Raw genomic sequence first — 22,098 nt, forward strand, 5'->3', positions numbered from 1 at the left:
TTGACAATTTTAGACATATCTATGAAATACCAAGAGCCATTAAAGATGCAATTTCGAAACCAGCCCGTAAAGATTACGATGAGGATCAAGATTTCAACTTTATGAAACGAGAAGCTGCGGCAAAATCTCCATATAAACTTAAGCAGGACAATCAAGTCTTACACACTGAAAAACTCGATGCGTATAAAAAACGCGTTGAAGAACAGAAAATTAAAAAAGCTTCTATACAAGATATTATTCACATAGAAAATGATCTTTTAAAAGTGGCCGCAGAAAAAGCAAATGGACCTATAGTTAAAGATACGAATATAACACATAGCCCAAATTCTACTGACAACCATTCAAGGGCGGCGTATGTCGATTCGCCGGCAGATATAATTGCCGCTTTGGCAATTATAGTCGGCAAGATTTTGACTTAACTTATAATTACTACATTAGTTAATCAATTTTTAACTTACTTCCAAATTTTTTAAGCAATATGCACTTTTTATAAAACATTAAATCACACTTTGTTTTAAGGTTAAAAATAACGAAATACTTGTTGCACAGGATGCCATTTTATCTGTCAGATCGTCATGTACCTAACTCATACTTAACTTCACTCCTATCCATACTCAAGTTGGCAATACCTAAACATAAAAAACGTTTCTGAAAAAACATAATAAATATTAAATACATAAATAAGTTTGTGAAAAGGTGAAAAGATTAAATTTGATTATAATAAAATCTTACAATATATTAAAAAAACAATAATAGATTATATATTTATAAAATATTCCAATAATTTAACTATATGTACAATTATTCTATTAATTTACTCTTTTGTATTTCTTGTCCTAAAAGTGACAGTTGTTTCAAAAACTGCTTGGCATTATTTAAAGTTGAAGATCCATATATTATTCTTCGTGTTGTACCGCTACCAGCCTTTTGCTTGAAATAATAATAATAAAATATTAATTTGTATAAATCGTCAAAAGAAAATTTTCTTTAGTTAAAGTGGGTACTCTAGTGTAGAGCTTGAATTTTAAGTCAGTTTTAAAGCATTTTGTGCAAAAGAGGTGATTGAAGATTATTTCTTCATTAATCTATTTATCAATGTTACAAGAGTACAGAAAAAAGTAAACAGGAAAAAAATGTGGGGGGCTTCCAAAAAATTGACACATGTTCATGCCCACGATTGCACCTCTTCTAGTAATCCGAAGTGAAAAAAAGGAAAGATTTTTAATCTAGAATAATGTTGCTATAGTATATACAAAGTTTAAGTTAAATAATAATTTTGAATTTGACCATTTTTCTTAGCACTTTGATTTTCCCAAATTTTTCAAATAATAATTTAAACTTGGGGATAAGGCTAGTATATGCAGAGAGATGTATACAAGAAGATTCCCTGAAAATTTAAACTTGAGAAATCATGGGCATCATATCGAAAAGGACAGTTTTGATAAAAGCGTGTTTAAAGTTTTGCAAAAGACAGAAGACCGAAGAGGATTATCACGGTTAAACAGCTGTATCTCCAAACATAATTTGAATTTTAAAAAATCCTCTTGTACAAATATTCTTAAACAGTCAAAGTTTGAAAATATGAAACAAAAGAATGATTTTTTTGAATTTCTACACTAGAATACGCCGTTAATACATTTGGACAAATGATATGAAATAATAACAATAAGAAATAATGTGCATGTGATACCTTGAAATGTGAATTGTGTTATAAATAAATTTAATACCTTAATAAAATCGGCCAAATTTTGGTATTCTATATAATTTCCACCTCCAACAATAAACACAATAGCGTCTTGAAATGGAGCTCGACCTTTTGGAAATTCACCACCTTTTAATAACTTTGGATCTAAATAGTGATAATCATCAGTTTCTCCACCAGTCCTACATTCCATAAGCTGCTCAACAATTCTAGTAACCGGTAAGTTCTATAATTTAAACATATTACAATAGTTTTTATTAGAATACATATTTATAAAAAATATGTAGCTGGAATTATTATTAGCTACATTGTTAGGATACATTTTATATATACAGTTAGGACAATACTTACATGTCTTTTAACAACTAAATTCTTGACCCCTTCCATTACAAAAGATGATCCTTGTGAAACCAACTTAGAAAACATAGATACGGTTTTAGTACCACCGCCTTCATATTGACTTGGTGCTGCTACCATTTTTGTAAGACTTCTAAAAATGTAATAAGTGTTATTGTTACTTGAAATGGATTATTTCATGCTCATGATGTATATTCAAATATTAATTCTTTTAATCCATTGATGACTAATGACCAAATTTAATGATTCATAAAGCCAATTGTTGATATGTGTGCTTGATTTAAAAATCAGTATAAACAAATACTGTTTATTATCTAGCATTGATTATATTTAAATTACCTTTATAGAATTTATTTTTATAGAAAAACTTACTTCCATCGTTTTATATACAACAACGGTTGCATGTCGCAACCAGCATTAATAAGAGCTGTTTCATATTTTTTATATTCTGCCTCTGACATCTGAGGGGTACATATATAATATATTATAAATAGTCTCATTTTGTCTTCTGGCAAACCTGATTCAGCATCAGTTAATATTTCGAGAATACTTTTATCCAAAGTACTTTTCGACATAATTTTTTCTTCTATTTCAAAAAATGAATCCAATCTCCTATTTTTGATAAAATTAAGAATAGCTGTTGCTATTGTGGTATGCATATCGATCAATCTTTTCATTTCCATCAATTGTGGTAATGAATTAACAGCATTTGTTAATTTCTCAGTATTATCATTGACCATTGAAAATACAGCTTCTGTTTCACCATCAATACCCATTGAAGATTTAAGTTTTTTTACTTCTTCTTCTGATGCTCTATAAGTTTCTAATTCTTCTTGAATTGCCTCAGCAACAGTGGGAAATGGATTACCTTTATGAGCCATCCAAAAACGATCTCTGGAATCTAAATCGCACGGCCGAGTTTTAGCTTTGGCTCCTCCTGAAGCTGATTTACCAGCACTTTCTTCTACAACAACTCTATAAATATCAAGCACATTGAATGCAATGAAATTTAAAGCTGCAAAGATTTATTTATTACCAAATATTATTAATATACCAACCGATTCAAAGCTAAATCTAGCACATCATGTGCCAAAGCTTGGTAAGTCCAGGTATGGTGCAATGGTGTGGCCATATCAACATTTCTATCTAAAATAATTAATAATGGCCTTTGAAAATTGAATGCTCCAACTCCTTGTGATGTGTCCATTTGAAATAGATTATTTCTTGTATCCCACAAATTTTCCCGTAATTTTTTTTCTAACTTTTTAGCAACCATCTCTGCAGCATTTCCTCGCGGGCTGGATTGTTAGTTTATGAATCAAATAATACTAGTTATATATTATTTGTGAAATAATATCCTTAATTACCTTCGAATTATTGGTACATTTCCCAATGTAGCAAATACTGAAAAAAGGCTATCTACAATAGAATCCATTATTGTTTCCATTTCATTATCTTTGATTTCCCCTCTATTTATTGCTAGAAATAAATATACATTAAGCACAAGATCAAAGCTTGAATGTGCATACAACTAACAATTTTAATTCTTTACCATAATATGATAAAGCATCACTATGTTGATGTTTCAGTATAAATAAATCTTCCTCCAACGATATAAAATTCAAATATTGATCATAAACTTTATGGATATTAGCAACACTGTTACTCTGAATGGCAGCAGCTGCTAAATCCTCTAATTTGCCTCTTGAAATAGGTGAGATGAAGTTCAAATGATATGTATCATATAATCCGTTTTGTAAATCTTGTCCTATGCGTCCTAAGTTTTCTTCTGTGGGAGCACAAAAATATATAGCTGGCACTTCTGGAATGGAATCTCTGTCGGAATGTAATTGACTGAAAAACAAAATATATACATAAATATAAATCAATGTTCCATTGCAGAAAACTCGTGGCTTAACGAGCAATGTGTCCAAAATTTATACTATATTATGAACGTTGTGAAAATCATACTCGAAAATATTTTTAGATGTAAATACATTATAAATTAGAGCATTGAAGCTTTGATTACTCTGAAGATCCAAATACAAATTTTAATGATAAAGAATAATTCATCTGTTATGTTTATCCGACTTACACATGTAAAGTAACACCCATCTCTCGAAGTTCTTTAATTGATATCAATGGGGAGATAATATCCTGACCAACTCTGTCATAAATAAGTATTTTCCATACTGGTTCTGCAGGTACTGTTTTTGATATAACTTGATTCAAGTTGAGCATCTGCTTTATAGCACCTGCAAATATTTAATTATTATTAAAATTGAAGTGAGGTTACTTATGATATATAGATTAAAATATGTATGTAAATACATGTAGTAAGGACCTATTTGTTTTTCTTTTAATGTCACCATCTTTATTTGTTATTATTCTGTATTTCTTAATGTGTTGTAGTATATTTAAAGCTTCGTTAATGTCAAATATGAAAACAGTACACGTAAGTCAATGACTGTCATCACTTTCGTTAGGTTATGTTTTGCAGTGCCATCTTTTCGTTAAAAGCTTAACCTTAGATTTGATTCATCCATAAAGGTTCTTATATTAGGTTTCTGGTTCAGTAATAATAATAATATATATATACAGGACCGGTCCAGTGGTCTTCATTGCATTTTTTCCGCATGCCATTTTTTTCTAGCGCCCTCCTCCTTATTATGTTGATTGTTTTAACAGTTATTTATTATTATACCAGTGTGGGTGATATTATATTATGTTGAGGCAATTGCTGGAACTTTTTGTAACGTAAAAATCTTGGCACGGAACCCAACAAAATTTACACAAAATATGTACAGATTATTAAAATCTCTATAATCTGATAATTTGATGTACATAGGTCCAATAAACATTTTTGACCGCCAAATCACATTTTTATAAATTATTTTCATTGAGAGTCAATAACTGCTGCACCTGCATTACCAAAAATTTAATCAGTTCTTCATCTTGTCAATACAAGTAAAATGTTTTTCGAATTATTAAAATTGGACGCTCCGTTCTCTTAAAAACAGACTTACCGTTTTTGGAACTTCTTGCTCTGTATCTTCGGACCTGCCTTTGCCAAAAACTAATCAGCACGTCACCTTATCAATACAAATCGAATGTTTTTTGAATTATTCAAATCGGTTGATCAGTGTTCCCAAAATCGTCGACGAAAATTTGTATCCGCACACACACATACACACATACACACACATACATCTATTTTTTCTAAGGTATGCCAAAATATTCAGAAATCTTTGAAACGTAAAGATATATACAAATTTTCATTTTCGACTTTTTTGCGATTAGTACAACTTACCCTACGGGAAGTTAAAAATATATTATAAGTTTCATATATGAATCTAGTGTTGGCGCCCCCTAAGGCGTGCGCCCGCATTTTTCGCATGTATCGCATTCAAGGTAGGACGAGCCCTGTATATATATATATATATATATATATATATATATATATATATATATATATATATATAATATACCCTGTTTATAACAATTATACTAAGATATAAAATATATGAATAAATCATATTTTCATATCATCCAAATGATTTAAATAATTATCACACGATATACAAACAAAAATATATAAATACACTTAATGTTTTATCACAAAACTGCATTTGCACTGTTTACAAAAACCTGAAATCGAATTTTGACCAAAATTTGCATAATGGATATGAAATTCTTAATAAGATAAACCTTTAATGAGGTAAATTTCCAGGTGTAATTTTTATCAAAATTCAATAAATCACTGTCTCTTAGGGCAGATAATGGTAAAAATTATACTTTATGACCCGAATAATTATAATATTATTCAAGCGTTTTATGTGCTTTAGATTGCTCGAAATGTGTGAAAATTAAATTTAAAATAATTATTGCTCCGATATCTGAAAGTATTCATTAATATGAAAACATTTAAAGTTTAAACTAGGTAAATGAATTATCAGTATTCCAGATAAATTGCGTTTTAATAGTCTGTTAAGATTAAGGAAAAATGCACTTAACAAAGAAATTTCACAATTTATGTGCATTATAATATTTATTACTATTTATTATAATGATATTACAGGTATATCTTTGATTTCAACTAAAATATCAATTTAAAATATATATTAGAGTAATTTGCCATATTTATTAGTAAGTTAGGAGGCAACATTGCGCTTCCAGAATTTTAGAAAATAAATAGAAAAATTACTATATTTTATATCAATTCATTAAATTATTACCTTTGGTCTTTCGACAGGTGTTTTAGTCATTTATGGTAATGAGTATTCAAATTTATAAACTTCTGTTATTATCGGTATTTTATCAGAACCACGAGTTATTTATAGTGACGTTAATTTAACTTGAGGTTGTTTTCAATAAGATTTTTTAGTCGTTTGCGAAAAACCGCCGGAAAATGTACGCGATGCGGTGGACTCAAGTTTTCCTAGTTTGTACTGGTATGTGATTAAAAAAAATTTTTTTGATCATAGAGTAAAAATCATTGGTAGTGATCTAACTAAATTTTTGATTATTACACGTAATTTTTTGGAAATCCTTGGGAAACTTTGTTATTTATAATGTGTAATATAAGAAAATGTTTATTTATATGTAAGTAGAGCTTTATCGTGTAATTAAAACAATCGGAATTGTGAGATTTATGTTTCAAAATTACATCTGCATTATTAGAAGTAGAAACTAATTTAAAATAATATTTTTCTTTCTCAGAGGGATTACTTAAATCAACTTTTTTTAGAATTCACGTATCGATGTATTTTAATTTGATCTTCTAAAGATTTAATGCAGCGTTTATCTTATACATAAATCCTGAGAAATTAAAAGCAAGAAATAATTTAAAACAAAATTCCTAAGAAATCTATTATAAACTTTAATTATGTCTTATAAGTTCGAAGGCAAGCTTTTGTCCTTAAACCTTGTCCTCAGTCAAGGGAATAGTCAATGCACCTTAAGATTTATTATTTATTTACATATTTTATCTTTACTTGCCTTGTCAACAGGAATAATTAGTAGTAAATTAGACACGACACACGTATATAATGGCAATACTATCTAAATAGACGCTTTTACAATGATCAAAACAAATATTACAAGGATTTGAATTCTTCATTTATTCATAATTGTATAAATTATATTAATGATATTATTTAAGCTTGTGGAGCTTTTATATATATATATATATATATATATATATATATATATATATAAATATATATATATATATAATATAATGATTGTCGTATGATGTTTTTGTTATTGCAAAATTTGCATAGAATAAGTAAAATATATCCATAAATTGCATGTTGATATGACGCTAACGATATAATATTATACAGTTTTCGATGCTATTAGAATTGAAATAATATGGCAAGGTTATATCATACTAATTTAATTTAAACTGAAAAAGTTAATGTCTTTATAAGTGATTACCTATGATTTATCTCACGAACCAAAAAAAATAATAAAATAAATTATTCATAACTTTATATGTGAAATAAATAACTTAAAATGTGTGTAAATTTTATTTTAATATGTAACATTAATATTTGCTCTAATATTTAAAAAATTATAATATTTTTTCTTCATTTTGTGAGCTTGTTTTTTAGGCTTTCTATTGCACTTTGTCTCAAGTGAAACTCAAGAAGATCCCGAAGCTCGATTTTTTTTGTCACCATTTAGTTCAAAGTGCTTTACAGTTAAAAACGAATGTCCAAATGAAAATATCACACTATATTTATATAGAGAGTAAGTAAAAAATAAAATAAATGTAGTAATTATAAACTGAACTAGTTTTGCAAAATAGTTCTTAATTTTTTTCAATAAGAACATGATATATGTAACTACATATCTACACTAGTTGAAGATCAATATTTTATTCATCAACTAAAATGTATTCTTAGTAAATTTATTACCCTCAAAAGTTCACACCATTATATAATTTACAAATATTCATTTTGGTTTCCAAATCCAGGATGACACTTTAAATGATATTTAAATTATTGCAGGGATATTCAAGATTTTCCATATATACTTGACATCAATTCCATAAAAGATGCACCGATAGATAAAAATCTTCCAATAAAAGTGTTGATTCATGGTTACACTGGACATCGTGACTATTCTCCAAATACGGAAATTAGACCAGGTATAATTAACAAAAAAAACTTTGTGTACCATTTTTTTCTTTAACATTGCCAAACATTTTATTTGCATATTCTCATTTCAGTTTTGCAATATTTTAAATTTATTCTATGTGGTTGTTGCATTGATGTTTTAGTTTGTATCAATATAGCAACTCTAATTTAAATATTTAATTACTTATAACATTTATATTTTTCAGCTTATTTTTCTGTTGGTGATATGAATATCATTAGTTTGGATTATCATCCACTTGTGGAAGAAGGATGTTATCTTCAAGCTGTCGTAAATTTAGAGACAGTTGGACATTGCATTGCTGATGTTTTGGAAGCTGGAATTGCTGCTGGAAAAATAGAATTAAGTCAATTACATATTATCGGTTAGTTAATATTTAAATTCATTCTTCATGTAGCCACATAATTTAATTTCTAGATAATTGGAAATTTTATCAATTTTTTTTTTCTAATGAGCTCTACATAATTTTCTTACAAAACGAATTTGTTTTTTTTATTCAATATCTTATTTATCACTTTATAAATATTGTATATAAGTCACAGATTTCACATCATATGAATTTCTCTGGAATATCACTCATAATTCTGCTTTATTATTTTTTTTAGGATTTTCATTAGGCGCTCATGTGGCAGGGTTTATTCAAAAGTATATGAAGTCTGGAAAACTTCCAAGAGTAACAGGTGATAAATACAATTTTAATATGAAACGTTAAATTGATATGGATTATTAATGCCATGAGCATATTCAGAAAATTATATCTCTAGAATAAGAATTTTTTATTATTAAATATGTTATTATGGAAAATATATCAGGTATGAAACAAGATAATTATATTTTATCAAAAAGTATATCACATAGAATTTAATAAGGATAATGATGAAAATATATTTCTTTATAAACGGATCTAATTAATTCGTTTTTTGCTGCAGGATTAGATCCAGCTTTACCATTGTTCTATCTTAAAGAAAATGGTCGAGAACTTAGCAAGGACGATGCTGAGTTTGTCGATAGCATTCACACAAATACAGGATTAGCAGGGAAAATTTTACCAGTTGGAGATATAGATTTTTATTGCAATGGTGGAGTTATTCAGCCTGGATGTCTTATATCTAATTATTCCAGTAAGTATATAAATAAAATTATAGATTACATAGTTTATTAGCGATTATAAATTAAAACAGAATCAAGATAATATTTGATTTGTCAAATTGAACTTAATAATTTAATTATTAGAAATATTCTGTATAAAGTAAACTGATTATATATAGATATTTTGGCATGGTACTGCGCATTAATCATTTGAAAGAATGCATGATTTTTTCAACATTTTGCGCACAAATCACACTTTAATTGTGGATGTCCTTTTTATATGCATATACAATTTTAACACCTCCACGGTGATATTTCTCAGAAATATAGCAAAATTGACGTAAAATTCAAATGCGTACTAATTGACCCCTAGACATGTACCTAAACTTTTTTGCACATCATTAGAGTTATGTGAGAATTCACATCTATATAGGATTCTTAAAATAAATTAATAAAAAATTATTTATTCCATAATGCCATGAGCGTTAATGAAATATTTAACATTATTGCTTAATTATTAATTAAGCAGAATTATATATATATATATATATATATATATATATATATAATTTATACTTACAATTATCCCAGTGCAAAGAAGTACCACTTCTTCATGCATCATTTGTGCTCGTTCTTGAATAATTATTCCTGCTTACAAGATTTCCTTCCAAGCGGACGTAATTTGCATTGAAAATTACAGAAACAAAGAAAATTAACATGCACATTTTATACATTATTTAATATTGCTAGACAACATAAATTTTATTCTGCAATACTTTATCACATCTTAGAAATAAATGAAACGAAATGTATATTTTGATGTAATTCAGTTTTGATGGACAAGATTTAAGTGTTTGATTTTATAATTGATTGTTCGTGTTAATAACAATTATTAGTGTTCAACAAATAATTATCAAGAAGTGGTGTTTTTTTATTATAATGCAAAGACAGACAAAATGACTTGGTGTTTTGTTTTTTAATTTTTTTATTTTAAAATATTATAATCGAACATAATTGTTTTTCCTCATCTTAGGTGTATTGACTACCAGTAATGGAATTTCGTTTTATTAAGTATGAGTTATATTAAAATAACTAAAATTCAAATAAAAAAATGAACTTATTACAAAAACCATATAAGGTAAGGACATATTAAGATAAAATTTTTTAAGAAGACATTTTACAAATAAATCGTTTAGACATCTGTATATGACCCATGAGCCCAAAGGAAACAAATTATTGTAACTCACCTTTGCCGGTTTTAAAACTTAAAAAAAGTCTTTGTAATAAATATAAGTCTCTTTTTTCTGGTGAATCCTTTAGTGCGTTTTAAGAAGTAGTTAGAGTAGGAGTTGAAATTCAATAAACTTGGCCAGGTTTTAATTTTTTTTCATTGGATGAAACTTTCTTGTAGTACTAATAATTTAGTACTACGTTGTTTTGTCCATAGTATAAGTATGTCAACACCTGATTATTGCAATAAAATTGATCAAAATTGTACCGTTATAAGTTAATTGATTTAATAGAAACAATGAACAATTACTTCTCAAATAAAAAAAAACTTATGAAGTTTAAACCGATTACTGAAAAAAGACTGTTACAATGCTAAACACCTGATAAGATTGTGATTATGACTTTCTTCATGTTTTATTGCCTTGAAAACGTTACTAAAACTACTACTGTGTCGATATATACCATTTTGTCCGTATTTCCCCTATTCGTTTCGATACGATTTCATACAATTTACAAAGATGATATAATATCATGAAGACAACAAATAAATTTTTATGATAACATGTTTTCACATTATAAAATACCATTCACGAGACGATATATCAATTTATGTTTCACCGCATTTGCATATTACATATACCATATAAAAATTTATTAAATTGGCAAATGCGTGGGTTGTTCTCGCTGCGTTCTTGCATAATGCCATCCATTTCTTTATGATAATAACCGTTCTGACTTTTAAAAATGTTGCAAAAATTAATTTACTATTCCTCACCATAATTTGGTAAAGAATGTTAGAATGTTTTTACTTTCAAGCTGGCAATTCTATACAATCGACTAACAACGTTAAATTTGCAGGTCTAATAAGTTGCGACCACAACCGTGCTCCCTTGTATTACGCTGAATCAATTTACTCAAAGGTTGGTTTTTACGGCATCGAATGCTCGGACTACGTGTCGTTTAGGAAAGGTCGCTGCGACAAAAACGATGTGGTCATCATGGGAGAATATACACCATCTGAGTAAGTGCTCTCATTTGTCTAGTTTATATTTAGAAAAATTCGATTTTGCTTTGGAAATGACCTAGTAGATGCATTGAGAGAGTACAGTGTTATTCAAATGTAATTACCTACAATACATGATAAGAGTTGTACACAAACTAAATACGGTCACCAATTTATTTAAAAACTTGTTGCATCGGCGCATGTACCAATAACGCGCCTCACAAATGAGTTTTGATTACTAAATTTTGAAAGTTGATGCAGAATTTCTACTTGATATTATTCAAAATGATTAAATTAAAGTGGTAAATAAATTATATTATGTAATATAATTAATTATAGTCATGTAATGAAGTGACAATTTAAGCTTCCTAATATTTAATTCAATGAAAACAATGCCGGAGAAAATTACTTGACTACTAAATGCACAAATAGTCAAAAATCCATGTAGTGTAAAGTCAAATCTAATCTTCCCATTTTGTTCCGCTACGCCTACATAAAAGCATTCAATTCATTTAATTTTATTATGATATAATTAGAAGTCAAAATGGTTTACGTTACATCTCGTGGAATTTTTTGAAGAATTTGTTATTGTATTCTGTGGAATAATTTGTTTGATATAATAATTCACTGAACTAAAGTTATGTCGCTAACTATTGTTTGTTACTTATTAAATATTGGCTGTAGACTAGCATACACACAATATAATTGTATATTTTATTTGCTCGATGTCAATGCTTGTTGCGGCATTTTATTGCATTTGAACTTTGAATAAGTTTCTAGAAAACTAATTAAAGTGAAAACTCTAGCAAGTACTTCTTTATGTGAATGCTAATAAATATAGATAGCAATGCAATAAAACCTTAGGTCGAATTTCTTAACAAGGCTCATACAGTTATTTTGATAGTTATATTTAATAATTGAATATTAATTGTTGTCGTTTCAATACTCAAAATAATAGCAATTTTAATTTAAATTTTAGGAAAAGATAAAACAAACACAAAAACTATTTCCAATCAAAAAGCGACTATTGCCATGCGATACATGGTTTCAATATTTACTTGATTTATTGCAAAATGTATATTTAAACTGATATTTAAATATATTCATAGCTCTAGTATTTGCAATATATTTTTGGATAAATTATTTTCTGAAATGATTTGAAATTATTGGCGAAAGTTATACAGAATTTCCATTTCCATTCCATTCCATTTTAATGCATTTCATAGTTTTCCACCTTAACAGATTTTTTAGTTTGAATATATTTTGAATATATGCATTTTCTGCAAAATATAGCAAAAACACTGATAATTTAAAAGTCCTTTTTAAAGAGTGATTTAATACTTTAAAACGTATTATTTTAAGATAGATATTGTTTTAAGATCCACTTTCACCATATAATTTAGGATCCGAAAAAAATTACATATTTAATTAACAACTATATTAGTGACACAATGAATACATAATTAGTAATTCAATTATATATACAAAAAAATGCTTCATTAACTTCCCGTAGGGTAAGTTATTGTAATGGACCGAAAATTGAAATTGAAAATTGGATGGAGAATTGGAAGGTTTCTGAACATTTTGGCATACCTCAGAAAAAATGGATGTGTGTGTGTGTTATATGTATGGATACAAATTTCCAGTCACGTTTTCGGGCGCACGGATCAACCGATTTGAATGGTTCAAAAAACATTCGATTCCTATTGATAGGGAGATAAGCTGATTAGTTTTTGGCAAAGGCAGGTCCAGCAGTTACGGAGATAAAAAGCAAAGAGTGCAGAAAATAGAATTCGAGTTTTTGAGAGAACGAAGCATCCGATTTGAATGATCTGAAAAACATTCAATTAGTAATGATTGGGAGAAGTGTTTATTAGTTTTTGGCGAAGGCAGGCCCAGCCATTTCGAAGATACGGAGCTAAATGTGTAAAAAATGGCTGTTTTTGAGAGAACTAAGCGTCCGATTTATATGATTCAAAGAACTTTCTGCTAGTCTTAACAAAATAATTGAATTTGGAAAAAAACATTTGTTTCAACTTTTTTTTTTCAAAAAAAAAAGTTTTTGTGTATCGAAAATAATTCAGATTTTATTTTTAATTCTGACTATAGTTCTAATATACTTTAAACAAATAATTTCAACTTTGCAATTCAGTTTATATAATTCTTATAAATATTAGACAATGTTACAATATTAATAATAAACTATTTGAAAACATTCAGTATTCCTCGAACATTTTGTTACGGTACGGGAAGTTCCAGCAATTTGCCTTAAGGCACGATGCCATACACCCCACTAGTTTAATTTAAATTTAATAATTTCTAAAGTGTCTTTTTATTATACCTTATATCTGAACAATACGTAGATCGTTGTAACAATATAATTTTTTATGCATTCTATAGCACCTTATAAAATTATTCAAAAGTTACAATTTTAGACCGATTTTCCAATCTGTATATTTCAGAGACCAAATTGGTATTTTTATAATCTTGTACAAAATTTAATCAAATCTTGTATTTGACTTATAAAAATAATTCTCAAATTGTTTTAAGCTCATTGACAGTCAATAAAAAAAATGGTACCAATGTACTTTACCGATGCATTCGCTGCATAATAATTGCACATGCACGCGATCGCACGAGAGCACGTGTTAGTAAACAATCGGTAGATCTCCTTCTCGGATATTCCAATGAAAGTAAAACCTGGAAATCATATCGATGGAGAAAGTGTTAAGCACGTATGAAGGAGCGTCCCGTTGTTCGGAGAGAGGCCGAGCGTAATGCTCGGCGGCATCTCTCCAAACATGGAACGATTGCGTAACGTTGTCGGACCGCTTTTGTTTTGCTACATTTTACAAGAAGTCAACGAACGTCGAAATATATTCGATATTTATTAATTTTTAGAGATGAGGATCGTAGATTATATATTACAAATCTCTATAAAAGTTTATACAGCTGCTCTATTTCAAGAATAGTAATTTTGTTGCTATATTTGTAATGAACCCATTTCTTCCTTATTTTTGACTTACGCCTTATTAACTCACCATAGGGTAATATAGCAACCTTTCAAAAATCGAAAATGAAAATCTTTGCATGTCTTTATTCAAAGGTTCCTGAACATTTTGGCCTACCTTAGAAATAATAGATGCAGGTAATTTTTTTCAATTTCTTAATATTCAAATATTTCAATTGTTCAAATGCCAAAATGTTCAAATATATTGGATATTTATTAATTATATAGAGGTGCAAACCATAGATTATATACTACAATTTTCTATGAATTGCAATTTTTCTATGATGCAGTTGCTCTATTTCAAGAATAGCAATTTTGTTGCTATCTTTGCAATAAACCAATTTCTTTCTTAATTTTAGACTCACACCTTATTATTAACTTTCCATGGGGTAAGCACCTTATAGTAATCGTCAAATGATTTTGTTTTGTATATCTTTATTCAAAGGTTTCTGAACAGTTTTGCATACAGTTTTTAAAAATAATCTAACTTTTCGATTCTTTTCAAATTTTCAAAAATGTTTAAAAAATTCAATATTCTTAAAAAAATCTAACTTTTCTTTTTTGGGCTTTTAAAGTTCTTTAATTACGGTACGAGAAGTTTGAGCAATTTACCTTAAGGCACGATGCCATGCACAACTAAACTAGTTTATTAATTAAATATTGAAATAAAATGACAATATATAATCGTGACATGCTATAGGAATTCAAAAGCTTTATGTTATGGCGAATTTCATGACTATACTTAAAAAGTATTATGAAACAAGGGATGGGAAATGAGGCTAGGGCAATTTTTTGAAATGGCAAGACAGATATTGTTAGGATCAACAAGTGCAATAACTAGATATGTTATGAATGCAATAATTGTATTCACAATATATCTTCCAGGGTTGTTGATTTTTACACCAAATCTAAAAAAATGTAAATAACTATTTACTCCAAAAAATATGATACAATTACAATTGATAATACCCAAAACTCGCTTGTAATTTTGTAATGTTCAATTTCATATCAAATCTGGCACGTTTATTGTCAATTTTAAAAATTACTTAAAATTTTAAGGTTTAGTTTAAATTTAGAGCCACAATTATTTAACAATTTTTCTTTATTAATTAGGGCAGGTAGTAAATATATTTTTTATATCAGTGTTTTTTTTAATATCGAGATTGGCATATAATAGCATTGATAAATATCCTCATCATAAAATTAGTGACATTTATAAATTTACTAATTTATAAATTACAATATGCTATTATATTGTTTTGATAATAAAGACTAACGATTTCAATTAATATAACTTCAATTATATAATTTTGTCAACCAATACGTTTTTTATTGATTTTATATCATATTATTGATCGAAGTTTTATAAATTAGTGTAACAATCATGAATTTAATAATAATGGTGAATAATTAAATATGTTTTTGTTATAGTAAATTTGTAAGTGACTTAGTAATTTAGAGAGTTTTTTGGATTTTAAAAAGTAATCATTAAATTTCTCTATACGTTGGCCATTATGTAAATAGTGCGTCATATGTATATGCACACATGTTAAAAATCGATATAATTATTTGAAATGAACAAATTATAATAATTTGTGTAAAAAATTATTCAGGCTTAGACTTAATATTTTTTCCAAGTGTGATTTACATGCTGAAATATATTATTATAACTATAGGAGATTATTGTTTATATGCTTCGAAAAGTATGTAATAGAATATCTCAGAAAATATTTTTAACAAAATTTAAAAAAAAAAAACTATTAACGAACATGTATATATTCAAATGCATATATATTGTAGTATATAGTATTTCAAAATTTAAATAACAATTTCAAAAATTATTACCATAATCAATTTATACTATAATTTTGGAACTACCTGTAATCACTGTGATAATCATCTGTAATCAGAATACGATAAAAATTGAACTTTATATACAGTTTTTAACCAAGCATTAAAAATTTATAGAGATAAATTATATAAAATTTTAAAGTTTACCGACGAATATCTCGATTTTGGCTCTATGAGCCACTTAAAAAAAATTAGCTAAAAAATTCATAGCTCAGAAGTGATATTCACATATGGATATGATAATGAGAATTTAAACATTATAACAAATGTTAAGTAATTAACTTTCTTTATCATTTGATTACTATCTCTATAATTTAAGTAACACGAATTCTTTTTCTAATTGAGATCAGAAAAGATTACATCCTCTGTATTTCAATTAAAACTGTACTAGTTCAAGCATATCAAGCATACCCGGAGTAAAAGTTATGATGCCGTGAAAAATAGTAGATTATAGGAAGAGGAATTAATAATAAACATTGGTTATGATAAAGGTTAATTATTTAATATCTGATCATTATTTGTTAGATGATTATTATCAAGATTATTCTATCAAAATTTGTCTATTTAGATCGATTTGTACTCGTTTTACCTTGGAATGTAGTAAACGACCTTGCAACAAGTTGTCATTTGCATTTATATAAATATTGTAAAATACACGTGAGTGGTTTTGTGGAATAGGTGTTAATTTATAATGTATCATTTAGGTTTTAGTGTGAAATCAAATCAAATATTAGTACATCGTATTGATAATTAATTACTATTTTTTTTTTAAATATTTTTCTGTGAAGTTAATATTTTTTGTACATCTACTGTATCTTTTAGGCATAGCAATGTGTGTTTTGTTTTATTCACATTACGTTTCGCAATATATACAAAGTTCTTGCATTCTAACAATAATTCTATTATGATACTATGCCATAAAGCTTTATTAAAATAAACTATAAAAATGTGCAGAAATGCAAATGTCTCTTTTATCCCATAACTACACCAAATTGCTCATTATATAAAATATTATCTTAATGATCGATCTTAACTAATCTAGTTATCGTTTTATTCAACTCTAGTATTTCGTCATAATTTGGAGAAAGTTTTCTCCAAAATCTTGTAAATATTTTTCTCTTATATAAAATTTGAGTATTTCAGTTTGTGATATACTTTCATTAAACATCAATTATAATGTTTTCAATGCATGCGTGACAAAACCTGAATGCAGATCACGTGTAAGAACTTGTTTTTCTTGATAATGTGATGTGTGTTGCATAAATACTCGAGATGCATTTTTTTAATAATTCAGTAATAAGACAAATGTTGATAAAAAATAAATTCCGATTGCGTACAAATCAGGCAAAAACTTTGCGTTAGTACTACCTACTTGAGAATTATAATATGTAAATTGAAATTAGCAGTATGAATAAATAATTGTTAATCAGGTTGTAATGCTGTCTGGCAACCCCTAATATACTTAAAATATCCATACGTGTGATGAATTTTAATTTTTTTAGATATATAAAATGAATTTTAGTCTGTTCATATAAATGATAAATGATAAATCTCACGAACTTAGAATCATGATCAAAAACTCTAAAAATTTTACCCTAATCAAGTATTAGCACGAAAAAAAGCTTTAATATTTGGCTTCTAGATGAAAAATAAATACACCAATAAAAATGTGAAGTTGAAGTATAATTTTTGCATATTTTATGAATAAAATGGACTGATCATTTTATGTTATCTAGAGCATTTATCTCGTAAACTAGTCCCAAGTTCAATAACGATCTATTTCCTAAGAATTCATGTAATAAGTCATTCCATTTAATATTGAATTATCTCTTTAATATCACGGATAAAATTAATGTTAGTGGATTTGAAAATGTGGTCAGGTAACAATATTAGAGACTAGTATGAAAACACAAAGCTTTTGAATACATTTTTTGTAAATTTTTTTGGAAATTTTTGTAAAGAACTTATGCATATAGTAATTGACATCATGGAGATGACAAGAATGATACAATAAGTATTGAATTTATAAAGTTTTATGTCGAGGTATCTCTATTTTAAAATTTCTATAAATTGTTTCCAAGAAACGATACAGCGAGATTTAACTCCCATAAAGCAAACAAATAATTGCGGTTCATAATAAACAGTTCTTTGAAATTGCTTTTCGCTGATTCAATATTAAATAAAAATTGTGAAAGCAGTTTTCATATGCAAAGAATTCCATTTGTTGTACTAGATTCATACTGCACTAATTTCACGCGAATGAGTTTCAAATACATATAATTATATACTAAATGTACGTCCCATCAACTTCTGCAAATCATGACAAACGTTTTTTGCGTATTTTTACTGAACGTGAGAGCAATAATAGAATGAAATTACTTAGCAAAGTATGACGTTAGGAAATTGCTTCTAGTAATCCGTAACTAAATAGAATATAAATACTAGGTTAAGATGTACATGTGCAACCGATGAGTGCTCGGTTGAAAAACTATTATGCCATAGAAGAAAATACATAATTAGTTGCATGATTGACAGAATGTTCTTAGTCATCGTAACGATTTCTTATTTGTTGCTCAAAAATCAATAAACATTATGATTTGTGTTGTTAGTATGATATTTTATAGTGATTTTAACATAATTGCTGTAATATACGATTATATAATAGTTAATTATAATTTTGATTTGTAATGTCCATACTAAGATTTTGAAATATATACTCGCAAAAGGTAGGGCAATGCACAAAGGTTCAACTTGACTATAAGCAATTATATTGCGGAAACCAAACCAATATGTAGACCTAAAATTAGGGTAAATGTTGGAATAATATAATTATAAAAGAAATCTCAAAAGTCCACATCGTTTCCTTGCGAGCTAAAAAATTGGCACAAGGTCAAAGAACAGAAAAATGAATTTGTTCGATTTTTAGCTAAATGATCAATATAAGCCACCTACTAGATAGTGTGCTTAGCACCTCTTTTTACGTGATTTATCTAGTAGGCCTATTTCACGGGTCTGTTGTTATTTAGTTTGTTTCGGAACTATTGCAAAATTTTTCTGATTCTCCTGATTCCCTGATTATTCTGATTCCCTGTTGGTTCTCCTGATTCTCCTGATTCTCGTGATACTCTCTTGGTTTTCTTGATTCTCCTGATTTTTTTAATTCTCCTGAATCTTCTGATATTTCTGATTTTCTTGATTTTTCTGATTCTCCTAATTTTGTTGATCTTCCTGATTCCTCTGATTCTCCTGATACTCTTGATTATTCTGATTCATCTGATTTTTCTGATTCTCCTAATTCTCCTGATTTTTTTGATTTTTCTGATTTATTATTTAACTAAATGCATCAATTTCGAAAAGGCTATTTTACTTGGAAACAAATCTAATACAAAACTCATAACCTTTGCGTTTTTTATTTGAGTTTGTCGATTTTGCAATGTATAAACTTCTTTCTTTTCATCTTTATTTGGTAAATAGAAATAGATTTGAAAATTTAGCTTGGCAAAATTTAATGAAGTTGGGATCAAAATTGTATTTTTACAGAAATAAAGATCAACGATCATATCAAATATTTTGATACGTTTGTCAGTGTATAGTTTACACTGGAATTAAAAATTTGCACATGTTTTATTCATTGTTTAATAGAGTTATAAAATGGTTATTAATACAGATAATACAGATTGCTAATACACACACACATGTATATATATATATATATATATTATTTTAAAAAATTATATTCCGGTTCCCAACCGCGTAATCATTAGTCATTCGGAAGATTAATATATAATTATGTGATTATAACAACATTTGTTTTTATTCATTAGACTTTCTAATTTCAAGGAGGGCTTCCGAAATAAATAATATAAATCTCAAAAGCCTTCATTAATTAACCTTAGAATGAGATACAAAATGTCTAAGTATTTAATTTACCTTGTGATGCTACATAATATTGCTGGAAGCCAAGGCTAATTATAGCGAAGTTATACAACTTTGATATCTAAATTAAATATGTATATACACACACACATATATATATATATATATATATATATATATATATATATATATATATATATATATATATATATATATATATGTACACCAAATAAAAGTTTATATAAATATGAGTAATACGCCAATATATGACTAATATGCCAATGTCTAATTTTGCATTTCATTTCAAGCTTTCTATGAATATCTATTAATTGTAACAACTCAATTAACATGTTGAAAATGTTTATGTAATTTATCTATGTATATAATCTACTGTCATATAAACTATAATCTTTTATAAAACTTAATCACTCTGTTATAAATGCTTGTACGAACACACATACTATATATGTACATAAATTTTAATTTATGTTTATTACCTTTAAATTATTTTTTTACATAATTGATGGTTACGAAGGACTCTGAACTACTCACAAATAGGCCTATAGTTAAAAACCCGGAAAATGAATTTGTGATAGTGCATTAAATGTCGTCGTTGATTTTGGGAACTAAGAAAATTAATTTAACTGTGTATTTTAGTGCTCGAGGTATATATTATGTAGAAACCAGTGACCAAAAACCATTTGCTCTGGGAAAACCAAAAAACAGCAAAAGACAGGGTGGAGTACCCGGAACAAAAGAAGTGAAAAGAGAAGCCATACACCGTGTCAGGAAACGACAAGCCAAACGACGTCACTTCCCCATCAAATGATTCACTTTGTAGAATCCACGATGAGTAGTTACAGAAATTAGAAAAAAATGTTAATAGAAATGAATTCAATACAGATTATTTTTAATATTACTATTTATATTTATATATGTTGATTGAAGTTGGAATTGAACTACGAGACATAAATAGGTCTAATAATTTATTTATATGTTTAATAATTTAATAATAATTTATTTATTCTAACCTCATAAACCTTCTTTAAATATTTATTGATTAATTATACCATATACAAAGAAATTTCAATAGGTGTAAGTGAAATTTCAAAGATGTGACAATCGAAATTTTGAGGCAGTCCATTATTCCAAAGTTAATTATGAATTATTATCAATTATTAATTATGAAAAATCGGTACGTAAGATCTTGACTAATAACTAATCAGCAGGATTCTTAATTAGTACCTTTTAAACAGTTTTTAAATATTTAAAAATGTTTTTTTTTTGAAAACGTGGACAAAGGGTTTGCACTTTTTTGGTAATAATATAAATAACAGCTAGGGTGAGTTAAAAAGTAAAAGTATACAGAGAACAAATTTGAAATTAATTTACCAATAATTAGTTTGATATTTTCACAATCCACAAAGAAACAATCGTTAACATGTTTAATTAGTAGAACACAAAGAAATTAATTTAATTGAAAAGTTTTATGTTAGTTATGCTACGGTGTAAAACATTAAATGCTAATAGCCACAATGCAAATTTAAATTTATATACTTTAGAGTTTATAACTCTTAACGTATGATAGTATGATTGGCAAAAATAATTTCAAATGCTAGAAAATTATAATAGTTTGTCCATTATAATAATATTTTTAATTGTACTTTGAATCTTTGCATGAAATTGCTACTAACATTCATAATTACAGATAAAAGTAATACAATTTCTGTAACATATAAAATTTGTCACGTTGTTTATTAAATAAACCCAGTTAATGAGTATTTTTGCTCTTCAAAATGATACTTTAGTTTATTACAA

The 22,098-nt window shown here is 27.3% G+C and overlaps 2 protein-coding genes across 2 annotated transcripts; one reads left to right on the forward strand and one right to left on the reverse strand.

Moving 5' to 3' along the window:
• Nucleotides 1-573: 573 nt before the first annotated feature.
• LOC113366190 (protein sly1 homolog) lies at nt 574-4,541 on the reverse strand. The gene is made up of 10 exons (XM_026607756.1): nt 4,404-4,541; nt 4,155-4,314; nt 3,612-3,913; nt 3,427-3,538; nt 3,118-3,357; nt 2,432-3,034; nt 2,054-2,192; nt 1,728-1,928; nt 819-930; nt 574-629 (listed from the first exon to the last, which is right to left on the reverse strand). The coding sequence occupies exons 1-10, from the start codon at nt 4,429-4,431 to the stop codon at nt 574-576; spliced, it is 1,953 nt and encodes a 650-aa protein (XP_026463541.1). The 5' UTR covers nt 4,432-4,541.
• Nucleotides 4,542-6,476: 1,935 nt separating this feature from the next.
• On the forward strand, nt 6,477-21,109 carry LOC113366192 (phospholipase A1 1-like). The gene is made up of 8 exons (XM_026607761.1): nt 6,477-6,510; nt 7,675-7,813; nt 8,074-8,213; nt 8,409-8,585; nt 8,827-8,901; nt 9,151-9,342; nt 11,399-11,561; nt 20,938-21,109. The coding sequence occupies exons 1-8, from the start codon at nt 6,477-6,479 to the stop codon at nt 21,107-21,109; spliced, it is 1,092 nt and encodes a 363-aa protein (XP_026463546.1).
• The last annotated feature ends 989 nt before the right edge of the window (nt 21,110-22,098 follow it).

The sequence above is a fragment of the Ctenocephalides felis genome, unplaced genomic scaffold (assembly GCF_003426905.1).
Source record: "Ctenocephalides felis isolate EL2017-DRISC unplaced genomic scaffold, ASM342690v1 CF-g0.4_SCAFFOLD_01170, whole genome shotgun sequence".
NCBI classification, from domain to species: domain Eukaryota; kingdom Metazoa; phylum Arthropoda; class Insecta; order Siphonaptera; family Pulicidae; genus Ctenocephalides; species Ctenocephalides felis.

Excerpts from the sequence above, each read along its gene's own strand:
- LOC113366192 (XM_026607761.1), top strand. The coding sequence starts at position 6,477 with ATGCGGTGGACTCAAGTTTTCCTAGTTTGTACTG. Across the intron at positions 6,511-7,674 it reads AGTTTTCCTAGTTTGTACTG|GCTTTCTATTGCACTTTGTC; the intron begins GTATGTGATTAA and ends CTTGTTTTTTAG. Across the intron at positions 8,902-9,150 it reads AAAACTTCCAAGAGTAACAG|GATTAGATCCAGCTTTACCA; the intron begins GTGATAAATACA and ends TTTTTGCTGCAG.
- LOC113366190 (XM_026607756.1), bottom strand. The coding sequence starts at position 4,431 with ATGGTGACATTAAAAGAAAAACAAATAG. Across the intron at positions 3,539-3,611 it reads TGATGCTTTATCATATTATG|CAATAAATAGAGGGGAAATC; the intron begins GTAAAGAATTAA and ends ATTTATTTCTAG. Across the intron at positions 3,035-3,117 it reads CTAGATTTAGCTTTGAATCG|AGTTGTTGTAGAAGAAAGTG; the intron begins GTTGGTATATTA and ends TGATATTTATAG.